The sequence below is a fragment of the Pelodiscus sinensis genome, chromosome 19 (genome assembly GCF_049634645.1).
Source record: "Pelodiscus sinensis isolate JC-2024 chromosome 19, ASM4963464v1, whole genome shotgun sequence".
NCBI lineage: Eukaryota > Metazoa > Chordata > Testudines > Trionychidae > Pelodiscus > Pelodiscus sinensis.
The window spans coordinates 18,356,755-18,383,033 of NC_134729.1; the positions used below are offsets into that span (position 1 = coordinate 18,356,755).

Sequence of the window (26,279 nt, forward strand, 5' to 3'; positions counted from 1 at the left end):
TGCAGATGTTTTTAGTTTGCGCCACTAAGCTGCCTTCTCAGCGCAGGTGTTTGCAGCAGGTGCCAAGAGCAAAGGCCAGCGAGAGATGGTGTCGAACTCCTGAGCAGCGTTCCCTATAACCCTCTCCAGCCTGGGGCGGGTTGAATTTTCTTTTGGGCAGGCTGAAATTTCTTATGTGCCTCACTCATATTGAAGTGGATGTGAAGGTGCAGCCTGTCCCTGTAGGGATAAAAAAAAACCCCTAGGTACTGTCAAAGTCAGACAGGACTCACAGATTTGTCAGACCACTCTGTTTATTCAGCAAAGCTGCTCTGCTAAATTAACCCAGAAAATGTGAGTACTATACAAGGTTCAAACCCCTTGATTTATACAGTCAAAAGAAAGCTAAATTAACAGGATTAAAAGGAGGGCCAAAACGTCACATGATTAGTGTGAGACTTAGTCAAGTATCTTCATTTCAACATCAAGCACACAGCAATCTCCAGTCCATATCTCCCTGATTATTTTAATTGCTTTCTGCTTAACACCTCAATGTTCCTTTTCCTGTTAACTCAGGCCCACCTGGCTAGCACATTGATCTGCATACCTACAAACAACATTAACATACTTTTCGTCTTCCTGTTCAGAGACAAACAGTATTCCTTCATCTCAGACACTTCGCCAAAGGATTAATGCCCACAAAACAGATATCAGACAAGATCACAAAGAAAAAACAGTTTCTTGCCATTTTAACCAGAAAGGACACTCCCTCAATGACTTAACCACCTGTCCAACACATCATCAATAAACTACAGCCTATATTGGAACAGGATACCATACTCAAAGAGGCTCTGGGAGACAGACCCATAGTCTCCTATAGACAACCACCTAACCTCAAGATGATTCTTACCAACCACCACAGGACATACCACACTAATACCAACCCTGGTACCTTCCCTTGCAACAAACCCCGTTGCCAGCTTTGTCCACATATTCATTCTGCTGATACCATTATTGGACCTAACCAAGTGAGTTATAAGATCAAGAACACATATTCCTGCGCATCCAGAAATATAATCTACGCTATCATGTGCCGAAAGTGTCCGTCTGCTATGTACATTGGACAAACATCTCAGACACTTCGCCAAAGGATTAATGCCCACAAAACAGATATCAGACAAGATCACAAAGAGAAAACAGTTTCTTGTCACTTTAACCAGAAAGGACACTCTCTAAATGACTTAGCCACCTGCATTCTGCTACAAAGACCTTTTACATCTGCACTTGAAAGGGAATCCTCTGAACTGTCATTCATGTTAAAATTCGACACTTACCAACAAGGACTTAACAAGTCTTTGAACTTTCTCACCCATTACCAAGACAGTTTCCCCAATTATCACCTGTAATACCATTAACTCACAAACATCCCACTCTCCCTACCTTTAATATCAGCAATTCACAGACACTTACCTTCCTTCCTCCCCCTTCCCAGCCCCCCGCATCCCCCTTCTGTTCTGCAATGTGATTTGTCCTTTTCATATTTGTTCATTTTTTTTAATTGTATCCTTTGGTATATATGGTTGTGACTACTTTCTTCCACTATTTGATCTGAGGAAGTGGGTCTGGCCCACGAAAGCTCATCATCTTATAAACCATCTTGTTAGTCTTTAAAGTGCTACATTGTCCTGCATTTTGCTTCAACTACCCCAGACTAACACGGCTACATTTCTATCACTTAACCACCTGCATTCTGCTACAAAGACCTTTTACATCTGCACTTGAAAGGGAATCCTCTGAACTGTCATTCATGTTAAAATTCGACACTTTCCAAAAAGGACTCAACAAACACTTGAACTATCTCACCCATTACCAAGATAGTTTCCCCAATTATCACCTGTAATACCATTAACTCACAAACATCCCACTCTCCCTACCTCTAATATCATCAATTCACAGACACTTACCTTCCTTCCTCCCCCCCCCCCCCCCCCCGCATCCCCCTCCTGTTCTGCAATGTGATTTGTCCTTTTCATATTTGTTCATTTTTTTAATTGTATCCTTTGGTATATATGGTTGTGACTATTTTCTTCCACTATTTGATCTGAGGAAGTGGGTCTGGCCCACGAAAGCTCATCATCTAATAAACCATCTTGTTAGTCTTTAAAGTGCTACATTGTCCTGCATTTTGCTTCAGCTACCCCAGACTAACACGGCTACATTTCTATTAGTATTCCTTCAACTTATTCAATTATTACAGCACAGTTCATCTTTCTCTTACAGTATAATTCTTTCTACTTTCACAGTACAAATATCCATTTTAAACACTTCAGTGGTGCGGGAGACAACGTATTAAACACAAGGGATAATTAACGATAATGAACGAGGAGCATTAGAATTAGAACTAAACATACAACATTCAGAACTTCCGGCCCCAGGAGCAGCCTCCCCACAACCCCAGTTCCAGCGTGGCAGCTGTTGCCATCACGTCGTGGCCCTGGCCACAGCTCCAGCCCTGGGGACAGCACAGAGCCACCTGGCTGGACTGAGCCTTTTTTTATGGCTCAGCAGCTTGTCTTTGTCCATGTCCAGGTACAAAGAAGGACTTCATGGCTATGTCTACACTGGTGGCTTCTTGCGCCAGAAATATGCCAATGAGGCTAAGCGTGGAATATTGCCCAGCCTCATTTACATACCTAATGAGCCACCGTTTTTGCAGAAGAGGCTCTTGCGCCAGAAGGAGCATCTACACGGCCCCTTCTTGTGCAAGAAAACCCCTCTTGTGCAATGCCATGACACTGATTATTTTCAGGAATAACAGCATTGCACAAGAGGGTTTTTCTTGCGCAAGAAGGGGCAGTGTAGATGCTCCTTCTGGCGCAAGAGCCTCTTCTGCAAAAATGGCAGCTCATTAGGTATGCAAATGAGGCTCAGCGATATTCCATGCTTAGCCTCATTTGCATATTTCTGGTGCAAGAAGCCGCCGGTGAAAACATAGCCCATTAGTGCATGGTTGTGTGCAGTGCTGGGCCAGGGAGATGCTCTCCGGGGAGGGGGGGTTGTCCCAACATCCCCTTGTAGGGCCCCGATTCCCCAGGAGGCTGGAGGAAACGGCTGGGGTCATGTATCAAAATACAAGACTCAGTTGGAGGCTTGTATCCCATTCTGGGGGCCACGTTTCAAGAAAGATGTGGAGAAATTGGAGAGGGGCCAGAGAAAAACAATACCAATGAGGAAAGGCCTAGAAGACATGGGCGAGGAAGGCAGGCTGAAAGAATTGGGCGTGTTTCGTTTGGAAAGGAGAAGATGGAGAGGGAACAGGGCGGTTTTCAAGTACCTAATGGGGCATTAGAAGCAGGAGGAAGACAAATTGTTCTCCTTGGCCTCTGATGATGGGACAGGAAGCAATGGGGTTAAATTGCAGAAGGGGAGGTTTAGGTTGGACATTAGGAAAAACTTCCCAACGGTCAGGGGTGATGAAGCACTGGAATAAACTGCCCAGGGGGGTTGTGGAATCTCCATCCCTGGAGAGATTGAAGAGCAGGTTGGACAGACACCGGTCAGGGATGGTTTAGAACAGCGGTTCCCAACCGTGTCCAGCTGGGGACCCATTTTGACAATTCAGAGAGACTTGGTGACCCAGAGCAATTCAAAAACGGGGGGAGGAAGGGGAGGAGAGCCACCCGGGGAGACACCTGGCCACCCTTTTGAAATGTAATGGCCACCCATATATGGGTCCCGACCCATCGGTTGGAAAACCCTGCTCTAGATGGTGCTTGGGCCTGCTGTGAGGGCAGGGGGCAGGACACGACGACTTCCCGAGGGCCCTTCCAGTTCTCGTGTTCCATGAGGTGGGCGGGACTCTAATGAGGTGGGCGGGACTCTAATGAGGTGGGCGGGACTTAAATTCTTCCTGCGCGCCCATGCCAGCTCGCATCCGAGAGGGAGCGATGCTCCGGGGGGAGGAGCTTCCATACATCCCACCTGGAAAATGAACACGGCTCACACGGCAGCGAACTAGGGAGCTGGGAGAGAGGTACAGTCCAATGTACAGCTCTGTGGCAAAGCCGGGGGGCAGAGCCCCAATGCGGGGCCAGGGAGAAGCTCTTCGGGGGGGATTTTTGTCCCGACATCCCCTTGTAGGGCCCCCTGAGTCCCCAGGAGGCTGGAGGAAACGGGGGGGGGGGGTCATGTATCAAAATGCTGACAAAGGCCTGGCCTCTCCAAGCGGCCCCAGTGGGCTCCCTCCCGGGCCTGGGGAACAGCTTTCAGAGCCTACGAGAGCCCTGGGGGTTGTTTAGGGCTGAGGCTCATCCTGCAAGGTAGCCGAAAACAGCCGGTGCGTGCCGCTTCTCGTTCCAGGAGCAGATTCCCAACAAGCCAGTCCCAATGCCGGTGGCAAGCCAGCCCCAAGCGAGCCACCCCAGGGACGGATTCCCCAGCCCGTGTCCCGCGGGGGCATGGAGGGGGGAGCGGGGTGTCCGGTGGGGTGGCCGGAGATGCAGAGCTCCCAGTGGGGAGGTCGTGCCGAGAGGCGGCTGCCAGCTCCGTGGATGGAGCCGAGGAGACCAGAGGCCCCTCTCCGGGTGGGTCTCTGAGGTTCCCACAAGGAGACCTTGGAGGACCTACGGGCATGTGACGCCACATGACCCAGACTGGGGGGGAGCCAGGTTTGGGTAAGGGCTGCTTCTCCCAGCGGGCTCCGGGAAGCTGGCGCCGTGGGGAGTGGGTGGAGAGGGAGCTAGAGGTGGGGCTGTGAGCCGGAGAGAGCCAGGCACCCGCTGGGGGGCAGGGCTGGGCGGTGCCCAGGTGCAGGGGTGGGTAGCTGGGTCTTTTGGGGGGGGGGCATTCACAAGGAGAGCGCTCCCAAGTTCCCATGCTCCCACCCCGGTCCCAGCTGGAGGCGGGGGGAGGGGGGCAGGTTATGGAGAGGGCCTAAGCCCTGGCGGAGCAGCATGTGTCTATGGGGGGGCTCAGACACACCCAGGCACGGATCCCACAACAGCCCTGGCCTCTCTCCTGCGTCTTCCCAGAGGCGGCTGGGCTGGGCTGGGCTGGCTGGGGGCTGCTAAGTGTCAGTAATTACGGCGGCTGCTGTCGGCTAGCTACTGCCGCTTCCTTCCTGAACTGGGAATAGCCACTGTGAGTCACCTCCCGCCCAGCCCCCCAGCCAGGGGACAGGAGAAGGGGTCCCTGCTGGCGATTGCTCTGTCCCACGCTGGGAGTTCCACTGGGGGCCCCGCATGGGGGGCACCCCCTAGGGGTCAGTGCTGGCCCCGGTGGGGTCCCAGGGGCTCTGTTTTGCAGGGGAAGGGGCTGAGGGCTCCTTATGGGGGGCCACCCCGTTGGGATCGGGTGCAAGGGTTGCAAAGCTGGTGGGGAGCGAATCCCACCCTTCGATTGCCCCTGGGGTCCGGCGAGGCTGCTGCGAGCGAATGGGCTACCCCCCTCCTTCCTGGAGGTGCCCCAGCCTCTCTGGGGGCGCCAGGCCTGTATTTTTCACTGAGCTTGCAGCTCCCCCCTGTGGTGGCCAGGCCCTTATGCCATGGAGCCAAGGGCCCATCCGGCTGGACACTCCAGGCACTGGGGGAGAGATGCCTTTCCCCACACAAAGGGGGTGAGAGAAGGGAATAATCCCTCTCCAGGTAGGACAGCCGGGGCCCGGAGAGGCCAAATCTATTTCCCAGCTGGGAACTGAATTCCCTCTCCCGAGCCCTCCCCCCCGAACACCCCCCCCCAGCCCAACACCTGCTCCGTGGACCAGTGAGAGAAACGTCCAGCAAAGACCCTTCCAAGAAGATGTAATTACCGACCGGGGGAGGGAAAACGCAGGTTGGAACCCAGCCGTGAAAGTGAGTCTCCAATGGGCGTTTGCGTCTCTGGGAGGACCCGCCAGGGCCGCGAGGGACATATTAGCTCCGTGCACTGTCCCGTCACGGAGAAAGACCGAATCAGCCGGGTTAAAAAAAAATCTGTCGGTGGGGGGCATGAGCGTGAGCACTTCTAACAGCGTGTACCTGCTGTGTATCTGCGTGGGGGTGTGCAGGGGCATGGATGTGTTTATCTAGAATTGTGTATCTGGATATAGGGGTGGGGAACTTAGGCCTGGGGGCCAGATGTGGCCCCCGGCTTGCCAGGATCTGGCCCCCAAGGCGCAGCCCCTCCCCGCCATGGCAGGGCTGGAGCACACAAAATTTGGGGGTCCCCCCCCCGAGGCTCTGCTGTGCAAGGAGGAATGTGGGGAGAGTCCTTCTCCTCAGTCGGGTGTTTTGGGTTTGGTTATTTTTTTGTGGATCAGGAACCCAAAAAGGTTCCTCACCCCCGCTGTATATGAGAACTATGCGGACACGTGCGTGGTTGTGCTTGAGCGTAGAAGTTTACATGCATGAGTTCAGCGACTCTGGATTTACCATCTTGGCCTGATGTCCGATGCATCACGAACAAGTGCAAGCGCCCTCTGCGCATCCCGTCAGCTCTGCCCACGTGGGGGAAGAATTCCCTCCTGACCCTTGCGGTGATCAGCTGGGGGCCTGAAGCATGGGAGTGGAGAAACCCCACCGTCGCACGTTCATGGAAATGCTACGACTGCTCACCCATCTGGGCAGCCTATGCACAGGGGAGTGTCTGTACACGTACAGCCACACTGCGTGGAGCGGGGGGGGGGGCGGGAGGGCTGACCAGCCGGGATACTTTTGCCCGAGTTGGACCCTGCCTGTCCATTGCACTGTGGTTCTCAGAATTCAGTGTAGTGGGTGGAACTGGCGGTTTGTGCGGGCTGCCGGCCAGAACCGCTTATGCAAACAGTAACCGCTTGCCCTCTGCGTAGGAAGTTGCTACAGCCGTGGCAGAAAAATCTGTAGCTTTCCTAGAAACCTGTAGAGTTCAGTTGGAAGAGCAGCTAGAAGCCAATAAATAACTCTGTGACAACAGTGCTGGCCTGTGTATCCCTCATCTCTGCTCTCTGGGGCCTGTCCTGTTGCATTTCCATCCCTCCTAGTCCCATGGGAGCCACGGCTTCCAGCGGGCGAGACGGCACCTATCCTGCCAGCAACACAAGTGGTAGCCGATGTCCCGTGGCACAGTGCTTTAGGAGGCAGAGAACATGAGACTGGATTAGCAGCACCCAGGTGGCATAAGAAAAATCCTTGCGGGTCATAAATGATCTGTGGAATCGGGAGTCTGTGGAATTTCATCTGTGCAGTTGCTAGCCCTTTGCTTCAGCAGAAGAGAATTCACGGGGGCTTAGACACCGAGAGAGCAAACATTAAAATCCAGCCACCCCTCAGGTTTAACTTTGTGACCTCAAGACCATGACAGACAGGACAGACCTTGGGGAGAAGATGGGATTTGCTTCACAGATCAAGGCATTCTTTCTGAGTAAGACAAACAAGCTGGCTTAAAACAAACCAAAGGCAGTTTTTCTTCATGCAGAGCACAGTCAACCTGTGGAACTCCTTGCTGGAGGATGTTGTGAAGACCGGGACTTTAATAGGGTTCCAAAACAGAGCTAGATAAATTCATGGAGGTTAAGTCCATTGATACTTATTAGTCAGAATGGATAGCCTCTGTTTGTCAGGGGCTGGAAATATATGGCCAAAGAGAGATCATTTGATGTTTGGCTGTTCTGGGGCAGCTGGCATTGGCTACTGTTGGCAGATAGGATAGTAAGCAAGATGGACCTTTGGTCTGACCCAGTCTGGTTGGTCTTATGTAACTGACCTGCCTTTACTACAAAACTGTCCATGCACTAAAGTCCGACCAGTGCACTAAATGCTCACGGGTATGAACCACAGGAGTAATTGGGTGGGGGTGAGGGGAGAAGCAGATGCAGGGGACACCGGGACAGAGTCCCCAGCGACAGAACAGCACAGTTCTTTGCTTCTAACATTTTAGCTGATAAATGGCAGTTCTAGGACTTGTTCCGTTTCCCACCTAGCTAAGTAACCAGTCTTCCGAGGGCGATTCATTACCCTGCCCCTGCAGAGAAAGCTGGCCCATGCGGTGAAAATAGAAGCATCATCTATATAGTAGCCCAATGTCTGTGATTCTGCAACGCTGAACCGCCGGCTCTTCCCTCTGGGTGGCGCTGTTGCCTCCCGTCGTGGCACTCGGCTGACTTCTCAGCCGGGCTGCCACAGGGGAGCAAGTGGCACAAACGGTCGTTTGAGCTCCGCGGTCCCCCAAGTGAGAGGTAGGAGGGGGAGGAGAAGAGAAAGAAGGAGACAGAGAGAGAGGCAGGAGGTGGAGGAGAGAGAGAGACGGAGCGAGAGACGGGAGGCTCAGGAGAGAAGGCCGACGTGGAGGAGAGACCTGAAAATCCCGTCTTAAGACGGGCTAATTGGCTAGTTATTTAATATGGATGGAAATGACTTTTAGAAACTTTGAAAAGAGAGGAATGGAGTTACCCAGGGCTGGGCTTCGAGTCGGAGTTGGACTAATGTCCTATCAAGCAGCACCTGCTTGCAGAGACAGAGCGAACGCCTACGTGCCAGCTGGCGTCACTGTGCCCATCTGTGACGGGGGCACAGTGAGTGTGTCTAGACTACAGGGTTTTGTCGACAAAACTATACCTGCGTCTACACTGCCGCTGAGTTCTGTCAACAGAACTCGGCAGTTTTGTCGACGGCTGTAAACCTCGTTCTACGAGGAACGACGCCTTTTGTCGCCAGAGTTCTGTCCTTTGCGTCTACACTGTCATGTCAACAAAGCGGCTTGCTTTGTTGACAGAACTGGATGCAGTCTAGACACTCTGTCTAGACACTCTGTCGACAGAAGCCTGTCGTCTAGACGTACACAGTATCTCACTAGCTCCTCAATTAGCGGGTGGTAGCTTTGACTGCTGCCCGAGAACATGCCCGCCCGAGGTTGAGCAGGGCTAGCACTCACAGCAGTAGCGAGCCCATGCCAGCGGGTGCTGTATTTTTAGGCGTGCACGTTCAGCTCGCAGGGGGATGCCCACACGAGCAGGGGATTCCAGCTCAAAAGCAGCTGTACCCACAGAACAACACTTCCAATCCACGTGGGGCCCTCCGCCAGACATCCCAACCCCGCTCCGACCTGGAGCATCGAATTCTGCTTCCCTGCTGCCTGTGCTGGAGAGTGTATTCCTGTCCCAAACCCGGCTGTGGCGCTGCTGCCTTGCTTGGTGTTAATTGTGACGTTCTTCCCCACCGGTGGGTGGATTTCAGTGGTAGGGGAAAGATCCCTGTGAAGACGAGGCCAAATCTGAATCCCCGTTAACACCCGTACAACCTGCCAGACTTCCAAAGTGGTGCAGGGAGGTGTGGGGCAGAGCCAACAGCTTCTGTTTGCCAGAAGCTGGGAATAGGATGTTGCGGGTGTCACCAATGAGAGCAGGCAGGTACTTTTTGAATATTAACAAGCAGATCTGCATACACAAGCTATTCCGTGGGCGAGTCCAGTCCCGGAGGGAAAATTAGCATCAGGTGTGATTTTTCTCACGGTGAATACACCAGGCAGCTAAGACACAGATGCCAGGCAGAAGCATAAGGGAGGACCAGGAACAAGGAGCCAACGGAGCCGGGACACAGAGAAGTCCATGCCACAGACTCCGAACGGGACAATGACAGATTTCCCAGCATTCCTTGGGGTGCTGTGACCTAGTAGGACCCAGTGGATTCGGCGTCATTTCAGTTCATGGATGGCTGTTACCGTTGCTGGAGGCAGCCGCTGGCTCCAGGGGAGGGATGTGGCAATTCTGTGCTGCCGCTGTGTTCGGGCCCTGGCAGCTGACTCTGGTGTGGAGCGGCTCCTCTCTGGAGAAGGGGAGACTGGAAACGGTTTCTCAGGTAGCCCTGGCTTCCCCGTGATGCCTCAGGTGGAAGATTTCAGCCCTTCCTACATTAGAGAGAACATACATGGTCACGTGAGTAATTCACATCAGGACACAGGCTGTACACGGCTGCGCCCAGGCTGCTTGTATCATTCACACAGAGGGTTAATGGATCACTCAAAGTGAAAGCAACAGCAAAAGCCTGTTGTTCTAGGTAGTCTCCATGCAAAGCCCCATGCGAAGGGTCTTTTCTAGGGTTGCCAGACTGTTCGGTATTTGGCTCTCCCATCCAGTCAAAAAACCCAGAAAATTTCACATGTCCAGTATTTCCTGTTTTCCTTGGATGGAAGCCCATTGGGGACAGTTTTCCCCTGCCGCGTGTGGTGCGGGTGGGGGAGTGAGGAGCTTGAGGCCATTTAAAGACACGGTGACTTTTTTTTTTTTGCTCAATAACTTTGGTCCCCCTCCCCCCCTCTTTTTTTTTTTCCTCGACCAAGTTTGCCATGTTTGAGATTTTTGTTGAAAGCATCTGGCAAGACTAGTCTGCACATCCAGGCCCGCGTCCTTGGCTGGGGCACGCTGGCGGGGTGCAGTCAACGTAGCTTCACCTCCTGTGAAACCAGCTGAGGATAGAACTGGGAGGCCAGACCCATCCGCCCTTCCAGCCATGGCGACCAGGCCGATTTCCAGTTGGTGCCTTGGCGACGGGCCTGGATGTGCAGGGAGAAGCCAGAGGCTTTCTGCGCACTCGGGAGCGGGGTTTAGGATTAATACGGGCAGCAGTGAAAAAGGCAGCGTCCTTCCTGCCATGTGTGTCTGAAATCCTTGTGGGTCAGGTGCATGCATGACTGTTTGGACATGTGTGCAGGCATGGCTGTATACACAAGGCACATGTGCATCCATATTTGGGCCGATGTTCATGCCTGGGTCTGTGAGTATACATAGAATCATGGAACATTGCAACTGGAAGGGACCTCGAGAGGTCGTCTAGTCCAGTCCCACGGCAGGACCCAGCGCCGTCTAGATCATCCCTGACAGGTGTCTGTCTAACCTGCTCTTAAATAGGTACAAAGAAGGGCCACTAGGATGATCCGAGGAATGGAAAACCTGTCTTATGAAAGGAGACTCAAGGAGCTTGGCTTGTTTACCTTAACCAAAAGAAGGCTGAGGGGGGACATGATTGCACTTTTTAAATATATTAGAGGGACAAATACCAGGGAGGGAGAGGAATTATTTAAGCTTAATACCAATGTGGACACAAGAACAAATGGATATAAGCTGGCTAGTAGGTAGTTTAGACTTGAGATTAGACGAAAGTTTCTAACCATTAGAGGAGTGAGGTTCTGGAACGGCCTTCCAAGGGAAGTAGTGGGGGCAAAAGATCTATCTGGTTTCAAGATTAAACTAGATGGGTTTATGAAGGGGATGGTTTGATGAGATAACATGATCTTGGTAACTAATTGACCATTCATTAAGGTCAATGGAGGGATGATAGGAGTTACTATAGAGAACTTTCTGGGTGTCTGGCTGGTGAGTCTTGCCCACATGCTCAGGGTTTAGCTGATCGCTATATTTGGGGTCGGGAAGGAATTTTCCTCCAGGGTAGATTGGCAGAGGCCCTGGAGGTTTTTCGCCTTCCTCTGTAGCATGGGGTACAGATCACAGCTAGAGGATTCTCTGCATCTTGGGGTCTTCAAAGTATTTGAAGGCTTCAATATCTGAGATTTAGGTGAGAGGATTATTCTAGGAGGGGTGGGTGAGATTCTGTGGCCTGCGCTGTGCAGGGGGTCAGACTAGATGATCAGAATGGTCCCTTCTGACCTTAAAGTCTATGAGTCTATCTCCAGGGATGGGGATTCCACAACCTCCCTGGGCAATTTATTCCAGTGTTTCACCCCCCTGACAGTTGGGAAGTTTTTCTTAATGTCCAACCTAAACCTCCCTTGCTGCAGTTTAAGCCCATTGCTTCTTGTCCTATGCTCAGAGGCCAAGGAGAACAATTTTTCTCCCTCCTCCTTGTAACACCCTTTTAGATACCTGAAAACTGCTCTCCTGTCCCCTCTCAGTCTTCTCTTTTCTAAACTAAACAAGCCCAGTTCTTTCAATCTTCCCTCATAGCTCATGTTCTCCAGTCCTTTAATCATTTGTGTTCTTTAATCATTGTTTTTTCTAGACCTTTAATCATTTTCGTTGCTCTTCTCTGGACCCTCAGCTCCAATTTCTCCACATCTTCCCTGAAATGTGGTGCTCAGACCTGGACACAAGTCTCCAGCAGAGCAGAGCGGAAGAATGACTTGCTCACAATGAGAATGCAGCCCAGAATGATGCTTGCTTTTCTTTGCAACAGTGTCACGCTGTGGACCCACTTTTAGCTTGTGCACGTGCGTTCACGTGGCTGTGTGCGTATGTGTGAGCGCACGGACCAGCAAGCGTGTGCATGTCCATGTGAGGGTATTTGAGTGTGGGTGCACATGTCAGTGTGCATACGGGCGCCGGCTTTGTCTACCCAAGCCCAGCGCTGTTGTCCAGCCGTACGATGCCAGCTGTTTTCAGGACCCAGGAGTGGGGCTGAGTGTGGGGCTGGGTACCAGCAATCCCCATGGTGATCTTGTGGGGGTGTCTCATCCCAGCTGACCCTCTCCACCCAGTCCCCCTTCCCCCCAGTACACATGCTGTTATTTCCAAGTCTCTTGTTTCCTTGGCACTTACAAGCGGGAAAATAAAGCAAGAAGCGCTTGCCATCACCCACACAAAATACCAGAATGGGGGGCACCTGCGCCCGGTGGCTCGGGAGCTCAGCCGCCGATGGAGGGCGTCGATTTCGGCCCTGCAGTCCCGCCTGCAAAAGCACAGGAGGGTCAGGGCATTCCGGCCAAACTCCCTGGCTCCCCCAGGTCCCTCCCCAAGAGCCAGCTGCTCTGCATCCCCCCCAGGGAGGGGGGCGGAAAAGGGGGGGTTCTGCCTCCAGATCCCTGCAGCGGGAGGAGCCTTGGGATTGGCTGGGAGTAGGGAGAGAACAATTCCGGAGCCTGTGATTGGCTGAGAGCTGGGGGCTAATGATATGATGGGATAGGAACAGGGTTCCGTGATGATGCGATTGGCTAGGAGATGGGGGTTAATGCTTGGCCAGGATATGATTGGCTGGGAGCCAGGCAGTGAAGGCTTCCTGATGATCCGATTGGCTGGGAGCTAATATCTCCCCAGGATGTGATTGGCTGGGAATGGGGGGGTGCCGGTTCCTTACACGCTGTGCTGCAGCTCGCTTTGCCGGGCCTCGCATTCTCCCCTCCATGCCTCCGATGCCTGGTGCTGCTGCAGGGCTTCCTCCAGCCGCTGCTCCTGCTCTGTGGCTTTTCCCTGCCACTGGGTCAGCTCCACTGCGGGAGGAAGGCAGACAGCCGGGCTCACCCCCACTGGAAGGCAGGGGGCTGGGTGAGGGGGTCGCCCTCCCCCCCTTTAATGTGTCATCTCCCCTCCGCACCTGCAGCTTGGGGCCTCCCCCAGGGTGAACAATGGACTGAGGCCAGTTTCCAAGATGCTTGAGGTGGGGGTTGGGCTGCCACCGGGGCCCCGCCGGGATCTCCCAGTGCAGCCGGACCCATGCGGGGCACCTAGCCTCTAAGGGTAGGATGGGGCTGATGCAAGGTTCCCTCTAATCTTTTCCAGGATTTTTTCTATCCATGTGCGGAATAATTTTATGTGCACCGAGGAATGTCCAATGGGCACCACCAGCACACAGGAAAAACCGAGCGGTGGGTGCTCTGCTCATCAGCTGGGTGGCATTTGAACATCTCCTGCATGTCTCCCAAGCGCCCAGCCTACAGGGAACACTGGTCAGAGTGGAACACAGCCTGACTGGGGTGGGGAGGGGGGTATATTTCTTCCATCCCATGCATCCCTCACGCTGGACACCCCTGCCCTCCCGCACCTTGCAAGGCGATGTTCCTGGTGTCCATCTCGCTGCCCTCCAGCTGGGTGGCTGCGAGCGCACGCAGCAGGGCGGTCACGTTAGCGGACAGCGTGCTCTGTGGGGAGATGCAGTCAGCAGACACAGGGGCAGGCACAGGGCTTAGAAACAGCTGGGGGGGTGGGGGCGGGGGTGGAATGGGGTTGCCACGTCAAAAAGGCGTCACTGAAAGTCCCGCCAGCAGCACAGCGGCTCCCTGCCTGTCTCGGCTTCTTGGAAGTGGCCAGCTCCTAGGCTCAAGGGCAGCTAAGGAGGCCCCATGCCAGTGGTGGGCAACCTGCAGCCTGCGGACCCCCCCATCTGCTCCCCTCCCCCACATGACTCTAGTGCAGGGGGGCACCGGAGTCCACACTCCCTGCTCCTCCCCCTCCCTCCCAGCACTTTCGGAGCCCCACGAATCCACTGAGTTGCGCTCTGTCCCCTCTTCTTCCCAGAGCTTGAATGTTGGGAGTCAGCTGTTCACTGGCCACTTCCGGGAGCCACCCAGACCCAAAGTGCTGCCTGGAGCCTGCACCCTTCACCCTCCCGCACCCAAACTCCCTCCTAGAGCCTGCACCCCAGCCCTGGACCCCCTTCTGCATCCCAAGCCCTTATCTGCAGACCTCTCCCTTCCTGCATCCCAACCCCCTGCCCCAGCCTTGAACCCCCTCCTGCATCCCAACTCCCTGCCTTAGCCCTATACCCCGTCCCGCACCCCCACCCCTGTCCCCAGCCCTGAACCCCCTTCCGCATCCGAACCCCCTTCCCCAGCCCTGAACCTCCTCCTGCATCCCAACCCTCTTCCCCAGACCAATGAACGTGAGGGTGGGAGAGAGGGTGCAAGGGAGGGAGGGAGGGGGAATGGAATGGGCAGGGGGCGGGGCTTTGGAAAAGGGGTGGAGCCTCTGGGAAGGGGCAGGACAGGGTGCAGGAGAAGGGTGTCTGGTTTTGTGCGATTGGAAAGTTGAGGTTCCTGTAGCGCTGGAGTGGAGCACGGCAGGTGGGTGAACGGGCAGACCGGTTAGATACTGCAGCCAAAGTCTGGAGACTGCCTGCGTCTTCATCCCCCACATCTTCTGATTTAATTCCAGCCTCCTCTCCCCCTTCCCCCCCCACATCTCCTCCCCCCTGCTGTGCCCCTCCCACCTCCCTGCCATGTGCTCTCGATGCAGGGGGCTGTTTGTGCAACCCTCGGAGGCAGCAAGAGAACTGGAGGGGGTGGCGTGACCCAGCTCCCCTCTGGCTGCCGGCCCCTAGGAGGAATCTTGAGCCAAACCGCTCCTGGGCCGCCCTGGGGCAGGGGAGGGGTGTGATCCGTGGGGCCAGCAGAGCCGCGCTCCCCAGTGGCAGGGCAGGTTGCCCCATGATTTCAGGCAGACGGGTTTTTTACAGGGGAGCCCCATTGGCTGAAGCATTTGGGGCGCTGGGTGCCCGATGCCAGGATGAGCCCAGCTGGATTGGATCAGGGTCTCCCAAGCTATAGGACAGCGCAGTAAAGTGTGCGGGGGAGATTGCAGCTCGGTCTGGGGGTACGGCCGGGAGGAAGCAAGTGCTCCAGGCAGGCGAGAGTCTATCAGGGCCCGGCTGGGAAACAGGGCAGCAGCCAGGCTCAGGGAGCAGGGCCAGCCCCCGCGGACACTGGGGGGAACCCGTGAGAGTTTGTGGGTTCTTTTCCAAGCCTGGATTGTTTGGGACTGGGAGAGACAGGGACTGAGCTAGGAGGTGCCACTGAGCTGGGGGGGTGCCACTGTCGAGTGCCCAGCCTGGCGGCTTCCTCGCCCCTCCAGGGGGGCTGGCAAAAATGGAACCTCCCTAAACACCAGCCGACCCCAAACCCTGGCCGCATCCCCTGTGCCTCCGGCACCTGGACGGGAAGTGGCTGGAAGAACAATGGGATTTTTTCCAGCCCCTTTCGTTGCCATTGTTTGCCAGGAAGCAGCCTTGGTCTCTGGCCAAGGGGGCCGGGGTCTGGGAGCAAGGTGGGGGGGGCTGGTTGCCCCCTGAGACAGGCCCTTTCCCAGCTGGGAGCTGGAGCTATGAATAGCAGGGAGAGCGGGCACAGACTGCGAGACACCAGGATCCAGCCCCCACGGTTTCCGTGAGACACCTAATTATACGTGTCCCGAATGGCTCAGGTCTGCGTCTCGGCTAGGAATAGCTGCTTGCCTCCGGCGCCCGTCTCTGCCTCGCGGCATCCTGGGAGCTCCCAGCCCCACGCCAGGGAAGGGCTGGTCCTGAGTAGGTCACGCCGGGGCTGGGTCCTGAAAGACCCTCCGCAGCCCCGGGGCCCACTGATCTCAGGGAGATTGGGGGTTCTCAGTGATAGGGGCTCCCTGCCCTGGCTCCCCTCTGTTGGGCATAGGGACAGATGGGGAGAGAGTACCCCTCCCTGCGTCCCACAGGCACCCCCCCCCCACCATGTGCTGTCTGTCAGACCCCAGCTAGGGCAAACCCATCAGCTGCACTGGGGACCCCCTGGGGGGGGTTACCTCCTCTCCTAGCGGGTGGGCGCACCCCAGCACCCTGTTTCTCTCCTGGGGCCAGTCCAGGCTGTGAAATCCGAGGGGGGACGGGGCAAGGGAGTGGCGCTGGGTCTGCAGCCGCGTTAACGTTTTTCGCTGACTTTTTTCGTGGCGCGCTGGTCGCCTTGCTTGCTGGATGCCATCCCTCCTGGGGAGGCCAGAGCCCCCCTTTCCCCTGCTCAGCCCCATGCACATGCCTGAGACCCACTAGCTGGGAAAGCTGTTATCATGGGGCGGGGGAGGACACAGCTGTTGCCAGTGAGGTGGTACCCAGACCCCCAGGCTGGGGCATCTCTTAAGGCCCCTTTGCCACAGCTGGGCACTCCAACTGGCAGATGCCCCGGCACATCTGTAAGGGGCCAGTTTGGGAGCCCAGTGTTATCCCAGGCTCCCTGCACCCCCTCCCCGGAGCCGCCCCGAGCCCGGCTCCTACCTCACGCTCCCGGCAGGACTGCAGGGTGGCATTGAGCATCCTGCCTTCATCCCTGGCCTGGCCCAGCTGCCTCTGGAGCTGCTTCTGCTTCCGGGCCCCCTCCTCCAGCCGCCCGGTCAGCTCGGCCACGGCCTGCTCCAGCTCGGCCAGGCGGCCCCCCAGGGCAGCGCTCTCATTGGCCGCCTGCTCCCGGCAGCCCTGCAGCTGGCGCCCGGCGTCCCAGTGCCGCAGCATCACCGCCACGGAGACCGTCACCGCGGCGACCAGGCACAGCAGGACCAGGCATAACCCCAGCACCTTCAGGGTAGCTTTGATCCCCGCGGGGTCCATGGGGCCCGGCTGCGACCTGCCGCCTGCCGCCGCCGCAGCCGTGTGCTGGGAGCCAGCAGCCGGGTCGCTTGCCTGGGGCCCGTTAATTACTATGTGTGGGCTTCCCTGCCCAAACCGCTCCTGCCTGTGGTTTCCGCAGGCCGCAGCCCCGGGACCATTATAGCACTGGCTGCAGAAGGCCCCAGAGACGGAGTTTGCAATGGGAGGGGCAGACCCTGTGGCCAGCAGGGCGGGGAAGGAGTTAAAATCCCCTGGAGTAAGCGCTTCCCAGGCCCAAATTCTGCCAGCTCGGGCGTGGAGAGCAGCAGGCACTAGCTCTCCTGGCAGGCAGCGCTGTAGGGACCGAGGGGGAAACTGAGGCATGGAGCAGGGACGTGATCCCCCCCCCAAGGCCACACACTGAAGGGCTGGGAAGAGAGCCCAGAAGCCTTGGTTCCCAGGCCCCCTGCTCTAACCACAGCCGGGAGAGAAACCACGAGAGCCTCTTCCCAACGCGGTGCGCTAACCATTGGACCAGCCTTCCTCTCCCTGAGGAGTCCTTCCTGAACTATCAGCTGTTTGTGGAGGTTGCAGAGGAGCTGGAACAAGCTGGGCCGTGGGGGTGCCAAACCAAACCGTCACCCTTACACAGAATGGAAACCAGTTCCAGCAGTGATCCAGGGGAGATTTGGCTCCGGTGGCTCCATCCTTGAGGGTCCCAAATTCCTGCGTCACATCAATGCCCAACCACCAGACCCATGGGCCTCTTCCAAGGGGTCCCTCCCCTTTCTGTGCCTTCCCTGTCCCTTCCCCTGCTGCAGAACACTGTCCATGGTGGGGGGGAGGGTTTGTTCAGTGCCGGGAGAAGAGCTTGGGTGAGGCTGGCGGTGGGAGGCGAGGAGGGGGCTGAATTGCCGCTGCTCAGCCAGGAAAGAGGCAGAATCAAGAGGCTTTCCTGCGTGGGAGTGGGCTGAGAGAGCCGTAGCAGGGGGGCAGCAGGCTAGCTGGTGAAACATCCTCACCACCTCCTGCAAGATGCTACTCAGCATCCTGGTCCAGCCATTCCTGTATCCTGCCTCTGGCCCGGCCGAGGGCTTTAGTGGGAAACCTTCTCCTAAGGCACTGAGCTGACGGGGGAAGGATCCTGGTGCCAGGGCATCTCTCCTCCCCCCTTTCAACCCCCAGGCCTGCAGAGAGTGGCAGAGGACAACGGTTTATCCAGCCTGTGTGAGGAACAGCTCCACCCAAGATCTGTGAGTATTTCCCATTCCTCACCAGGAGCTTCCATCCCTACCACAGCTCCCCATCCAGCCACGCAGGAGAGATTCAAATGCCATCTCACTGATTAGCAGAGCACCCATCACTTGTTTTTTTGTTCCTACCAGTGGTGCACATTCACACATGCCTCGGTGCACATACAATTTTATTCCGCACATGGAAAAGATTAGAGGGAACCTTGATCCCTGCCACTCAGTAGCTCTGATGCTTGGTCCCCGGTGCCTCCACCTTCCTCCTGCAGCAGGGCCAGTGATGGCCAATCCAGACCCCACAAGGTTCAAACGGACCCCTATGCAGAATGGGAGCAGGATGCACGGTGGAGATTGTCCAACCCATTTATTCTGCAAACGTTCTTCCTGCAGAGGGTTGGTCTGTTATAGGGGCTTTAAATCCCCCCTCCCATGTGGGGAAGCAGGAGATGCTGCCACCGGGCCACAGATGGGGTGTGACTCATGTGGGGCCCCCCCAAAGCCATCACCCCAAGCCAGTGGCCACCTCTGAAAACCTGTCCGAGGTCCTACCCCAAGCAGGACGTCACCGGCTCATCTGGGCTTCCGGGGGGTGTGCCTGAACTGCAAAGCAGGCCACCTCGATCCGAGGCCTCTTCGCTGCCTCCCCCGTGTCCGTCACAGCCCCTCTCCCTCCGTAAACAGCCCTCTGGCTGCAGAAGAGGCTTCCTCCTCACGCCTGCCAGCCGGGAGCCCCTCGAATCACTCAGCACAGAGCCGGGGGGAGGCGTGAAGGACGGCCCCAGGATCCATTCCTCATCTCCCAGCGGGGCGACTCCGTCCTGAAACAGACCAATCAGACAAAGGGCTGTCAGGCTGGGATCGTGTTGCCAGTGGATCCCTGGGGCTCTGGGGTATGCTGCCTGGCCCCGATCGACACGGGCATGTAGGTACCTGGTCCCCATTGATTTCGGGTGGCTCTGGGCCTTTGCTCACACACGGCCCAAGTCCCCGCAGGGCAGCGAGGCCACCCTGGCACAAACCAAAGTGGGATCTGGCTCCGGTGGAGCTGGGCCCATTTACACCAGCTGGGGAGCTGCCCCACAGGTTCTGCTGGAGCTGGGCCCATTTACACCAGGGGGAGCTGGCTCCAGGGGTTCCGGTGGAGATGGGCCCATTTACACCGGGGTGGAGAGCTGGGCCCATTTATGCTGGGAGGGATCTGGCCCCACGGGCTCTGGTGGAGCTGGGCCCATTTACACCAGGGGGAGATCTGGCCCCAGGGCTTCCGGATACCAGTGTGACTGGAGAATCAGACTCCCTCCCCCGCATTAAGCTGTGCACATGCAGCAACCTCTGGGTTCCTCCCACCCCGGAAGGGGCCAGAACCAGCCCCAGCCGCTCTGCCCAGCGCGCCCCAGGCTGGACGAAGGGCCAGAGAAGAGGCTGGCCAGCCCCTGGGGCCTTCAGTCCCAGCCCCCTGGGGCGCAGGGCCGGGCTGAGCGGAGAAGACAGGAAAGATGGATCCACGGAGCAGGTGCCAAGCTCCCCCCACTTCTCCCATACCTGGGCGTCGCCTCTGCTCCCAGGCCTGGCTCCCTTCCGACAAGCAACCCAGCCAGGGAGGCGGCCAGCAGGGTCAGGAGGCCGGGCAGCTTGGTGCTGCCCACACTGGAGCGAAGGCTCTGGTGTCTCTGGAGCTGCTCCTGCAGCCAGCTGACCTCCCGGCGGTACTGGTCCCTGCCAGAGCGGGAGGGGAAATGCAGATGAGTGAGTACAGCCCGGGAAGGGAAGGGAGTTACCCTTTGCCCATGGACGGTGGGTAATGCAGGCAAGGGAAGGTGTTACCTTCCCCAAACTGCCTACACTGCTCAGCCGCCCGGCCAAGGAAGGCTGGGGCTGTGCCACAGAGCAGCCCCAGTCCTCAGCTAGGGATGGGTGGGGCTTAGCAGCAAGGGGGGGAGGAGAATCTAAAGGGGTGTGGTCTAAGGGGAAGGGGTGTGGCTTTTTGGCAGAAGGGGCGGAGCTCCAGCTGCCTTCCCCAGCTGGGCATTCACCCACAGCCCATGCCCTGCCCGGGGGAGTTAGGGGTGTGTGTGTCAGGGGAATCACTTATCCATTCCAGGAGCCCCCAGGGAAGGGTGACACATCCTGTCCTTTTGCACCCATTGCACCATGCTGTCCTTGAGAAGCCCAGCTGGTTTGTTCCCAGAGAAGGGAAATGGGTAGCAGGACTCATGGGACGAGCACAAGGTGTTTAACCCTGAGGCCTGGTCCCAGGAGAAGGGCCCCGGGGGGAGGGGAATGCAGCATGGGGGTCGCCCCAGGGGTGCACCTGGGCCTTACTTTTGCTCCTGGAGATGCTGGACCGTGTTTTTCCAGGTGCTGATTTCATCTGGAAAACAGGTGTGGGAAGCAACGCTGGGATCAGAAGCGACACCAGGCTAATCCCCTCCCCGCCTCAATGATCAGGGCCAAAATTACCCCCTTCCACGCCCCACCCCTCCCAATGCAAGCACTGGAGGGGGCTGTGCGGGGCAAAGGTGCGGCTCGGACCCCCATCGCGTGCTTGCCCGAGACCACTGGCCCGATTTCTGCATTGCTCCCATGAATTACTCTCCTGCTGCCCGTGAATTGAGCCCTCCCAAGAAGTCACCAGCTAAGTTTCCCGTAAGCGGTGTGGCCATGCAAAGGCTCAGGGCTGCAGGGGGAAGAGAACTCTCTCCCCAAGCTCTGAAATGACGGGACTGCAAGAGGAGAGGGTGATGCTGAGGGGCAGAGCCAGGGGCCTGGTTTTGCAGGGCGGCGCTGGAGCTCTGAGCAGTATGGGCCATGACCGGCATAGAGCAGTGGCAAGAGAACCAGTGTGTGGAATCCTGGGACATGTGGGCACCAGGTGGCACCCCAGGGTGGCCTCTGCCTGTCCTAGCCCCTCTGTGAAGCCCCTGGGAAAACTTCCCATGAGCCCCTAGGCATGGGAACCAGGCACAGGCTCTCCCTGGCAGCAGCTGTCTCACCTCGTAACTTGTCCTTTTCCACCTCCTGCTGGGTGATGTTGCCCTTTAACCGGGTGACCACCTGGGCCAGGTTTGTGATGTTCTTCTGCAGGCCTTGCTGCAGGAGGAAGGAGGAGAAGCCCCTTTGATTTTCAGAGAGCCCTGCACCCTCAAAGCATGTTCCCAACTGCCCTGGGACGCCTCCGCGAGATGCAGCCCCCGTCACGTTACCGGATTTGAGGGAAGCAGCCAGATCACAGCTGCACCCATAGGTGGGGGTGAGGGCCCCAAAAATGGTATAAAAGGGGGCCATGTGAGGTGTTGAATAGAAGCTCACTGTCTGCTGATCCTATGTACGCTAGTCATGGGATTGTGTAATGTCTGTGTGTGAAGTTATAAGCATGTACTTTGTATGGATACTGAATATTTCCCTGCATGTGGTTGAGCAGTGGGCAGAGCCCGGCCTATGGACATGCTAAGTAGCGAGGCCCTGTGGGACAATGGCACTCAATGGGCCAAGGACACACCTCGGGAATGAGGCCTGACACCTAAGGGCTACCAGCAGGGAGCACAGGGATGGGCCGCTGGCCAGGTGACCTGCCACAGCCAAGAAGAGACCAGGAAGGAGGGATAAAGATGCCATGTGGCTGACCATCTTGCTACTCAGCTCAGCACTTCATCCCGGAGGCAGCAGTGCAGGGATCGAAGAGCCGGAAAGAACTGTGGACCCATCCTGATCCTAGGATGTGCAACAAGGACTTTTAAGCCAGTAGTTATAACATCTTTGCTGCAACCCTGCATCGAAAACTGGGAGAGTCGATGTATGTAATGTATGATATTTTAGCAACCTCACTCCCATGCTTTTCTTTCTTGTAGTAATAAACCTTTAGATTGTAGATTCTAAAGCAGGGGTGTCCAAACTTTTCTCAAAGAGGGCCAGATTTGATGAAGTGAACATGCGTGAGGGCCGACCATTTTGCCTGACATTCTTTGAACCATTAAAATTAAATGCAAATTAACTATTTTATGCAAAGTTTATTGCAAACGGCATACTTTTCATTTCGTCACATGGATGACAAATCTAAACAGGTGTTAAATCACTCTGCCTTTCATATCTGAAGGCCAGATGAAAAAAAAATCCAGGAAGCTGAAATATATGTCAGGAACATTGTAAAGTACATTACATATTATTGGTAATAAAGGTTGTCTGTCAACTTTTAAGTTCAAAAATATGAACAGGAACATAACACCAAGTATATGTGTTGTGTCCAAATATATTTATAACTGATTTAGACCAACTGACATTAACAGAGATTTTACAATGTATTCATCTCAATACATATGGATTCGTTGGGGGCCATAAAAGACAGATATTGCCAAATTACCTGTGGGGCCGTATTAAACCGGAACACGGGCCGCAATTGGCCCGCGGGCCGGACTTTGGACATGCCTGTTCGAAAGGATTGGCCCAGCGTGATTTGTGGGTAAGATCCAGAGTGTAAATTGACCAGGGATCTGTGGCTGGTTTCTTGGAACTGGACAGAACTTGTTCGGGGTAGGTGGGATTGGGTTCTAAGACCCCTCACCTGTTTATGAGGCCCAGGGCCATCTGGGGCATGGATATTGCTGGGGTGTGGGAGGGGTTTTGCTCGCAAGGCTTCAGGCAGGCAGCTGGAGCGTTCGGTGGGACTGGTTTGTGGCCTATTTGGGAAGGTCTCCAGTCTGGGGGCTGTAAGGAGCCCTGAATTTGAGCAATTTGCCCTGAGCAGACACCCTCAGTTGTGCCCAGACCCGGCCTGGTCCCTCACACAGCCACCTCTGGGGTGGGACGCGGCCAACAGCCAACAGAACAATTGAGTCTCCTTCTTCTCCATGTGCTCAGTCGCTGCCCAGGACTGAAACGCAGCGGGGCGCTGCAGGCGCCAGCGATCTGGTGAAAAGGAACCTTTGACGGGATGCGGAGGGGGCCGGGAGGGGCAGACCGATGTGGCTGGGGGCTGCCAAACAATTCCGTGTCCTGGTCTCTTTCTTGCTGAGTCCCTCCCGCGCCCATGGTACCCTGTTCCATGGGGGTGCTCTGCTGAGCTGGCATCTCCTGGGAGCTGGAGGCGGCAGGCAGGAGCAGGGGTGGGGGAGGGAGGCAGGGCTAATCTTAGCACAGCAGCAGCCCGCCCCGCCTGCCTCTCGCTGCTCTTTGCCCCGGACTTGGGGTAGGGCTGGCTTCCCTGGAGATTGATTGGGAAGGGGATGAGGGAATCCTGGCAGGGGGCGAACGGCTCCTTTTCTGCTCTCACCTGGCTGCTGGGCCCTACCCCAGCATCTTCCTCCCCCCCTGCCCCACCCCCATGACTGCTGGACCTTGCTGAAGACTAGTGCCCGCCCCCGTCACTCCCTGGTGCCAGGCAGCCCCAGCTCCCACCACCAGCGCAGCTGGGCAGTCCTAGCGCGCGCACACACACACACACACACACACACATGCACGCGCGCCTCTGGTCCTAGAAACAGCTGCAAAGCCCCAGCTCGCCCTCACCCCCGCCCCTGGAGTAGGCAGAAGGCAGCGGTCCTTGGCTAGCCAAGGACTGTCTGGGAAGCAGAGGGGAGCGCTAATGCCAGGCTCAGACCCAGCTCTCAGCAATCTGGCCTGCGGGCAAGGGGCAATGCTGTGCCAGGCCGTGCCATGCAATGCCATGCAGTGTCGTGTCATGCTGTGCTGGGCCATGCCATGCCAGGATGTGCTGTCCCAGGACATGCCAGGCTGTGCTGTGCCAGGCCATGCAGTGCCGTGCCAGGCTGTGCCATGCCATGTCATGCTGTGTTGTGCCATGCCATGCCAGGCGGTGCTGTGCCAGGCCATGCAGTGCCGTGCCAGGCTGTGCCATGCCATGTCATGCTGTGTTGTGCCATGCCATGCCAGGCTGTGCTGTGCCAGGCCATGCAGTGCCGTGCCAGGCTGTGCCATGCCATGTCATGCAGTGTTGTGCCATGCCATGCCAGGCGGTGCTGTGCTAGGCCATGCAGTGCCGTGCCAGGCTGTGCCATGCCATGTCATGCTGTGTTGTGCCATGCCATGCCAGGCTGTGCTGTGCCAGGCCATGCAGTGCCGTGCCAGGCTGTGCCATGCCATGTCATGCTGTGTGGTGCCATGCCATGCCAGGCTGTGCTGTGCCAGGCCATGCAGTGCCGTGCCAGGCTGAGCCATGCCATGACATGCTGTGTTGTGCCATGCCATGCCAGGCAGTGCTGTGCCAGGCCATGCAGTGCCGTGCCAGGCTGTGCCATGCCATGTCATGCTGTGTTGTGCCATGCCATGCCAGGCTGTATGTGCCAGGCCATGTCATACTGTGCCATGCAGTGCCATGCAGTGCCGTGCTATGCCGTGCCAGGCCATCGGGAGCCGCACCACGTACCGCATGGTCCTTGCATTCGTCCCAGGCCTGCCGCGTCTCCTGCAGGGTCCTGTTGGCGCTGGCCATCTCCCCGCGCAGGACCAGCCGGTCGCCGTGCGCCCCGCGCTCGCACTCCCGCCACCGCGCCGCCAGCCCCCGCTCCGCCGCCACCAAGTGGCCCAGCCCGGCCGCCAGGATGAGCACGACGGCGAGCTCGGCCGTGGCCACGGCGAGCCAGACCTTCCTGCCGCCCGCGGGCACCGCAGCCCGGCCCGGCCCGGGGGGGCCCGCGGGCTGCGCCGGGAGGGGAGCGATCGGCTCCTGGGGCTTAGCGCTCGTGGCGAGCATCCTCGGACTGAGCCCGGCTGCACCGCGCCGGCTGTATTAGCATAGCCCTCATTAGCATAGCCCTCATTAGCATAGCCCTCATTAGCATACCCCCCCAAGGGGGGGGCTGTCTCCCCCCGCCCCGCCGCAGCTTCGGTTTCGTTTCTCTGCAGACGCCGCCGCGGGGAGGCGGGGCTGGGCCGGCAGCGAAGTCCGGGGCCGCACGGGGGCGCTGCGGAGCTCACCGGGGAGGGGGGGTCCCCCAAACGCGGGGTGAAAGGCCCCCCAGCAAAGCCCCCGCCCCAGAGAGCAGCTGGGGTCCCCTCTCGCTGGCAGGGGGCCCCGTATTCAGCGGGGGGGTTCGCTGCGCCCCTCTCCAGCTAGACCCAGAATCCTGCCTTGGGGGGGTTGGCAGAGTCCCCCCCAGCACCCCACTCCATGCAAGGGGCCCCCCCTCTCTGAGCTAGGGGCTCAGGCCGGCTGCAGACTCAGGCAGCGGGGCTCACGCCGACCTTTTACCTCGCTCTGGCCTCAATGACGCCCCGGTCGGATGCCATCCCTGTTGTGCCCCCCCAGGAGTGCCTGGGCTGAGGGATTTGCCCCGGGCCCCAAAGCAGCAGCCGAGGGCGCCCTGCCCGGTCCCTGCTCCCCGAAGGCAGGGCAGGCATGTGAAGCCCTGAACACATCTCCCGGGACGGCTCACGCTGAGCCCCGTGTCTCTCGCTGGGCAGGATGGGGGAGACCACGGGACACCCCCACGCCCTCGAGGTTGGCACCATTTTATTGGAAAAACAGAAAACAAGCGTCTAAGCGAGCGGCAAATACCCCAGCGGGGCGGAAGCCCACCCCGGGAACCATTGTTGGGGGTAATCTCCGGCCATGGCACCCCAGCAGGTCTGGGGGAAGCGGCCCCATCCTCCCTCCCCCAGCTGAATCTCCGCTATTTCTCCACCATCTTCAGCACTGAGCAGGACTCTGTCCCCAGGCACGGTCCAGGGGAATGGCCAAGGCTGTAGCAAACTATGGCTCAGAGGCACACAGGTCAGACACCGCCTCTCCTCCGTGGCCACGCAATGCGCTGATGGGACTCTGCTTGCAAAGGGGCGGGAGGCGCAGTGAAGCCAGGCTGGGCAGCAGGGGCTGCGTAGGAGGAGGCTGCAGGGGGGTGATCAGAGAGGTGCAGGCAGGACAGACAGAGGCAGGGGAGGCAGAAGGCAGTTGTCTGGGAGGACGAGCCCCGAGAGCCAGGGGGTGAGACAGCACGAGGGGGAAGAGCCCCGGTGCCTCTCGCCAAGGCTTAGCCAGGGACTGACACGAAGCTGCTCCTCTCACAGAAGGATCCCAGCGAGGGACAGAGCCAGCGGA

General features: G+C 57.3%; 2 protein-coding genes and 1 long non-coding RNA gene across 7 annotated transcripts; 1 reads left to right on the forward strand and 2 right to left on the reverse strand.

Annotated features, from left to right (window-relative positions):
* Positions 1-9,060: 9,060 nt before the first annotated feature.
* CCDC194 (coiled-coil domain containing 194) lies at positions 9,061-18,171 on the reverse strand. 5 transcript variants are annotated; one of them, XM_075902790.1, is made up of 5 exons: positions 16,671-18,171; positions 13,698-13,794; positions 13,014-13,146; positions 12,543-12,608; positions 9,061-9,834 (listed from the first exon to the last, which is right to left on the reverse strand). In XM_075902790.1, exons 1-5 carry the CDS (start codon positions 17,361-17,363, stop codon positions 9,825-9,827), a joined length of 999 nt encoding a protein of 332 aa, XP_075758905.1. In that variant the 5' UTR covers positions 17,364-18,171; the 3' UTR covers positions 9,061-9,824. The 5 variants fall into 5 exon arrangements, with proteins under 5 accessions (XP_075758905.1, XP_075758904.1, XP_075758903.1 ...); XM_075902789.1 differs by having other exon boundaries at positions 12,528-12,608; XM_075902788.1 differs by having other exon boundaries at positions 12,519-12,608.
* On the forward strand, positions 13,167-18,302 carry LOC142819008 (uncharacterized). Its single transcript, XR_012896689.1, has 3 exons — positions 13,167-13,521; positions 14,171-14,230; positions 18,165-18,302. It is a non-coding gene; the product is annotated as an uncharacterized LOC142819008 (long non-coding RNA).
* Positions 18,303-18,384: 82 nt separating this feature from the next.
* On the reverse strand, positions 18,385-24,973 carry LOC142819007 (uncharacterized). Its single transcript, XM_075902793.1, has 5 exons — positions 24,609-24,973; positions 21,223-21,319; positions 20,552-20,600; positions 19,772-19,945; positions 18,385-19,047 (listed from the first exon to the last, which is right to left on the reverse strand). The coding sequence occupies exons 1-5, from the start codon at positions 24,933-24,935 to the stop codon at positions 18,972-18,974; spliced, it is 723 nt and encodes a 240-aa protein (XP_075758908.1). The 5' UTR covers positions 24,936-24,973; the 3' UTR covers positions 18,385-18,971.
* Between the last annotated feature and the right edge of the window lie 1,306 nt (positions 24,974-26,279).